Source organism: Numenius arquata, chromosome 16 (genome assembly GCF_964106895.1).
Source record: "Numenius arquata chromosome 16, bNumArq3.hap1.1, whole genome shotgun sequence".
NCBI lineage: Eukaryota > Metazoa > Chordata > Aves > Charadriiformes > Scolopacidae > Numenius > Numenius arquata.
This window is the reverse complement of record NC_133591.1, coordinates 294,652-297,199: the sequence shown is the minus strand read 5'-3', so window position 1 is coordinate 297,199 and position 2,548 is coordinate 294,652. Positions and strand designations below refer to the sequence as shown.

At 51.9% G+C, this 2,548-nt stretch overlaps 1 protein-coding gene across 1 annotated transcript; it reads left to right on the top strand.

The window, feature by feature from the left end:
* Positions 1–247: 247 nt before the first annotated feature.
* On the top strand, positions 248–2,015 carry HIC2 (HIC ZBTB transcriptional repressor 2). The gene has a single exon (XM_074159743.1). It carries the CDS (start codon positions 248–250, stop codon positions 1,952–1,954), a length of 1,707 nt encoding a protein of 568 aa, XP_074015844.1. The 3' UTR covers positions 1,955–2,015.
* Positions 2,016–2,548: the final 533 nt, after the last annotated feature.

Genomic DNA, 2,548 nt, shown 5'->3' with positions numbered 1-2,548 from the left:
TGCAAATCTGATTTTTGAAAGATGTTAATCAAATCTTGGCATGACAAATACTACTCTCTGTATTCCAAGCAGGATCACAGCTTGCAGGGCTTGAATGTACCCAGAGCTCCTTAGTCAGTGTCCAACATAGACTGCACTGTGCTAGCACCATGTTAAGCCACTATTGGAGCGGAAACAGCAGGTTCACACCTCTCACTCTCCTGTTTTGCAGGTGGTAAGGTGAAGGCGAAAGGAAGAGAAGGTGGAGATGGAACTGCCAAATCATGCCAAACAACTGCTACTGCAGCTGAACCAGCAACGAGCCAAAGGTTTCCTCTGTGATGTGATCATTGTGGTAGAAAATGCCCTGTTTCGTGCCCATAAGAACATACTGGCAGCCAGCAGCATGTATTTCAAATCCCTTGTCCTGCATGACAACCTGATTAACTTAGACACGGACATGGTGAACCCCACCGTGTTCCGGCAGATCTTGGACTTTATTTATACTGGTAAGCTCTTAACGACTGACCAGCCCGGTGAACAGAACTTTAATGCTCTCCTCACCGCAGCAAGCTACCTCCAACTGCATGACCTGGCAGCTCTCTGCAGAAAGAAGCTGAAGCGGAGCAGCAAGTCCTTCGCTGGCAAGGCCGGCGGCCTTGGTGTGGGGAGATCTGCCAGGAGTCAGAGACTTTCCACTGCTTCGGTCATCCAAGCTCGCTATTCAGGGTCAAATGAGGGGTTGAAGGGCTCGCACTCAAAGGAGCTGTCAAAGGGAAAGCTTTCTGATGACGAGGTCTTCATCAGCAGCTCCAACCAAGAGAATTGTCATTCCTTAAGCAGGGGAGCCAGTAACAATGGCGGTGGGGGCAGCAGTGCAAATGGGAGCACTGGCGACCAGGAGCTAGGCCTTGACCTGTCCAAAAAGAGCCCGTCACTCCCTGTTGCAGCCTCCCATGATGACACGCAGCACAGCGAAAGCCAGCATGGCTCTCCCCAATCTGCCTCAGCCCCCGCAGCCAACAGTGCCTCATCATTCGACGAGTCTGGGGTCGGAGCCCCTCACAGCATGGCGGACAGCAGCGACCCCATGGAGATGGATCTGAGTGAAGAGTGCCACCACTCCCTGACAGAGAGCAGCCAGCGCAAGGGCCTCCGGCACTCGTCCCGCAAGAAAGAGTGGATGAAGAAAGACACTGCCTTTGACCGAAAGGAGGGGGTCAAAGACAGGGATGAGGGTGAAGGGCTGCCCAACGGTATCCTCCTGGGGCCCTTGTCCAAGTCTGTGGAGCGGAGTCTGGCCGGGGCCTATGGTGCAGACCTACCCTACCCGTGTAAGGAGGAGGTGGAAAATGGTAAGGAGAACAGCGATGACAGCGGTGAGAGTGAGAGCGGCGGCCATACCAGTGCCAACTATGTCTACCGGCAGGAGGGGTTCGAGCCAGTGGCCTACGGTGACAACCTGTATGTCTGTATTCCCTGTGGCAAAGGCTTCCCCAGCTCCGAGCAGCTCAATGCCCATGTGGAGACGCACACTGAGGAAGACCTTTACATCAAGGAAGAAGGCACATACGGTGGCAAGGATGAAGCCGAGGATTTGTCCAACCCCAACCAGTCCTATGCCGCGGAGTCCCGACCCTTCAAGTGTTCAGTGTGTGAGAAGAGCTACAAGGATCCAGCCACGCTGCGGCAGCACGAGAAGACTCACTGGCTGACGCGGCCCTTCCCTTGCAACATCTGCGGCAAGATGTTCACACAGCGGGGCACCATGACACGGCACATGCGCAGCCACTTGGGGCTCAAGCCCTTCGCTTGCGAGGAATGCGGGATGCGCTTTACCCGGCAGTACCGACTGACAGAGCATATGCGTGTCCACTCAGGAGAAAAACCTTACGAATGTCAACTGTGTGGTGGGAAATTCACCCAGCAGCGCAATCTGATCAGCCACCTGCGAATGCATACCTCTCCCACATAAGCCAAAGACTCCAGAATGAGCTTCGTGCCCATCCGCAGTGATTTACCTTCCTGTAGACTTGCTGCTTAAAAAAAAAAAAAGAAAAAAGAAAAAAACAAACAAAAAAGGGGGCAACTCCCCATACTCTGTTCAGTCATGGGAGGCCTAAACAAATGTAGCTTTAACATTTAAAAAAAAAAAGTTCCTTTTTTCCCTTTTTTTAAAAAAAGAAAGGTCCACAGCCAAGCTGATGCATATAGTCCAACTCTCCCTCCAAATCTTGGTGATCTGGCAAGAAATACTACTTCTTTTTTGCACACATCAACTTCATTGCCATATAGATTATCTGGAGCAGGTAGAGGGGACCATGGAAAACTTTCAGCTTCTGCTGGCTCCCCCTCCCCGCCTCTTTCCTTCATGTTACTGTCACCCTACTCACCTCCTCTCTCAAAACCAAACTCAGTAAGGGCATTTCTTGCCATTAAAAAGAAAATAAAGTACACCTTTTCAGTGGCCTAAGCAGCTGTGAAATAACACAGCACTGCATGCACAAGCGCGGAAGCTGTGTCTGTGGACCATCTCACAGGGTTGGCAGCCCCTGCAGATGCTGTGGGA

What these genes read in the sequence shown, in the direction of transcription:
- HIC2 (XM_074159743.1), top strand. Translation starts at nt 248, where the DNA reads ATGGAACTGCCAAATCATGCCAAACAACTGCTACTGCAGCTGAACCAG.